This window comes from Octodon degus, unplaced genomic scaffold (assembly GCF_000260255.1).
Source record: "Octodon degus isolate 3935 unplaced genomic scaffold, OctDeg1.0 scaffold00098, whole genome shotgun sequence".
NCBI classification, from domain to species: domain Eukaryota; kingdom Metazoa; phylum Chordata; class Mammalia; order Rodentia; family Octodontidae; genus Octodon; species Octodon degus.
In genome coordinates this window covers 1,587,704-1,589,634 of record NW_004524674.1, presented here as the reverse complement: position 1 = coordinate 1,589,634, position 1,931 = coordinate 1,587,704, and the positions used below count along the sequence as shown (strand labels likewise).

Sequence of the window (1,931 nt, the reverse complement as noted above, 5' to 3'; positions counted from 1 at the left end):
GGGATTTGTTTAAATGTATCATCTAGGATGACTGCAGCAGTGGAGCAATGCCTAAATCAAAGGAACTTGTTTCTTCAAGCTCTTCAGACAGTGATTCTGACAGTGAAGCTGACAAAAAGTTAAAGAGGAAGAAGCAAGTTGATCCAGAAAAGCCTGCAAAGAAGAAGACTGGTGAAACTTCTGTTACTTTTTAAGAAGAGCAGCAGCAGCAGAGATGATAGCATGTTTCAGATTGGGAAAATGAGATACGTCAGGGTCCGGGACTTTAAAGGGAAAGTGCTAATTGGTATTAGAGAATGAAATGAAACCAGGAAAAAAAGGTATTTCTTTAAATCCAGAGCAGTGGAGCCAGCAGAAGAAGCAGATTTCTGACACTGAAGATGCAGTAAAAAAACTGCAAAATCTGAGCCATAAAAACCTGTACTGTTGGGGCCATGGAGATGGCTCAGTAGAATAAACACTTGCCTGGCAAGTGCAAGGGCCTGAGTTCAATCCCCGGTTCCGCCAAAAAAAAAGAACTACATTAAAAAAAAACAAAAAAAAAAAAACCTGTACTGTTGTAGCTGTTTTACTCTGTCATTTTACATTGACTTTTGTTTCCTAAATGTTGTTTTCCAAGCTGTGGTATATTTAAAAAAGATGAACACTTTTTTTAATTAGCATTATTAAAAATGTTCTCAGTGAAGTTAATTGTCAACTTTATTAAGGAGAATTGCTTTGTGCCCACCACCTAGCATAAAATAAAATCAAGTAATTTCACCCAAAATGTAAGTCAATAAATAAATAAATGCATCATCTATAACCTAGCAATTCCACCTTCCAGAATAGTATTTACTACTTAGGTGAGAAAAGTATAAATATATCAAATGAATGTAGGAATATGTATACTGTAAATCTCTCATTAAAATATAATAATCTTAAAACGGGGTATAGCTTAGTGGTATATGACTGTCTAGCGTGCGTGGATCCTGGATTTGAGCTCCAGCCTTTACCACATCCCGACATGTATAAACACACACACACACACACACGCACACACGCACACACACACATATGTGTGTACATATGTACAAAATAAACTCAATGCTATAATAAAAGAAAAGCTAATCTTCTTTCTTTGCACTCCTCTATAGAATACTCTAGATTGTAGCCTAAGGAAGCATCTTGTGTGATATTACTGATTCTAGTTATAATGCAGCTATTGTGGACTAAGGTCTAATTCTTGGTTTTCCCCTTAGTGCACTAACTGTTATAGTCTGGATAATTTCAAATAATAAATTACCTCACAATAAACACTGTAAAACACATACCACCAAGAAGTTTCTTTGCCACTGAAGGTTGGTTTGCTTCCTGTGGAACTGTTTCCTTTGCTATGAAGAGTGTCCTCTCACTCTTTGGCAATGTCCTTGGCCATTTTTCTAGAGTCCTTTGGCTACCAATAGGAAATTGGCTCTGAATTTCACTGAAACATTTCTTCACCTTTTTTGGTGACAGCTTCTTTTCCAGGAGAGATTCCAAAGCCTGACATGAAATAATCTATTATTCTCTTCATTTATCATAGAAAAATATGACTTTTAATTAACAAACCAGAAGAAATAGAACTCTATAGAGAAATATGTTATGAAACTGCTATCTCAGCCAAGGAGATGGCATAGTAGAATAAGTGCTTCCCTAGCAAGCGCAAAGGCCTGAGTTCAATCCCCAGTTCCACCAAAAGAAAGAAAGAAAGAAAGAAAGAAAGAAAGAAAGAAAGAAAGAAAGAAAGAAAGAAAGTGCTATCTCTAATAGTTAACAAAATGCTAACTTAAAATGTTTATTATTGGCCGGGGAGATGGCTCAGTAGGATAAGTGCTTGACTGGCAAACCAAGGATCTGAGTTCAATCCCCGGTTTCGCAAAAAAAGAAAGAAAAAAGAAGTTTATTATTAAGAA

At 36.0% G+C, this 1,931-nt stretch overlaps 1 protein-coding gene and 1 pseudogene across 1 annotated transcript in view; one reads left to right on the top strand and one right to left on the bottom strand.

The window, feature by feature from the left end:
- Kiaa0753 (KIAA0753 ortholog) overlaps positions 1-1,931 on the bottom strand; it is a 92,274-nt gene that overhangs the window by 55,840 nt on the left and 34,503 nt on the right. Inside the window, exon 7 of the mRNA XM_004638504.2 lies at positions 1,311-1,521. Within this exon, the coding sequence (XP_004638561.2) occupies positions 1,311-1,521 (211 nt within the window). The remainder of the gene's footprint in view (positions 1-1,310; positions 1,522-1,931) is intronic.
- On the top strand, positions 48-1,246 carry LOC105743090 (annotated as a pseudogene).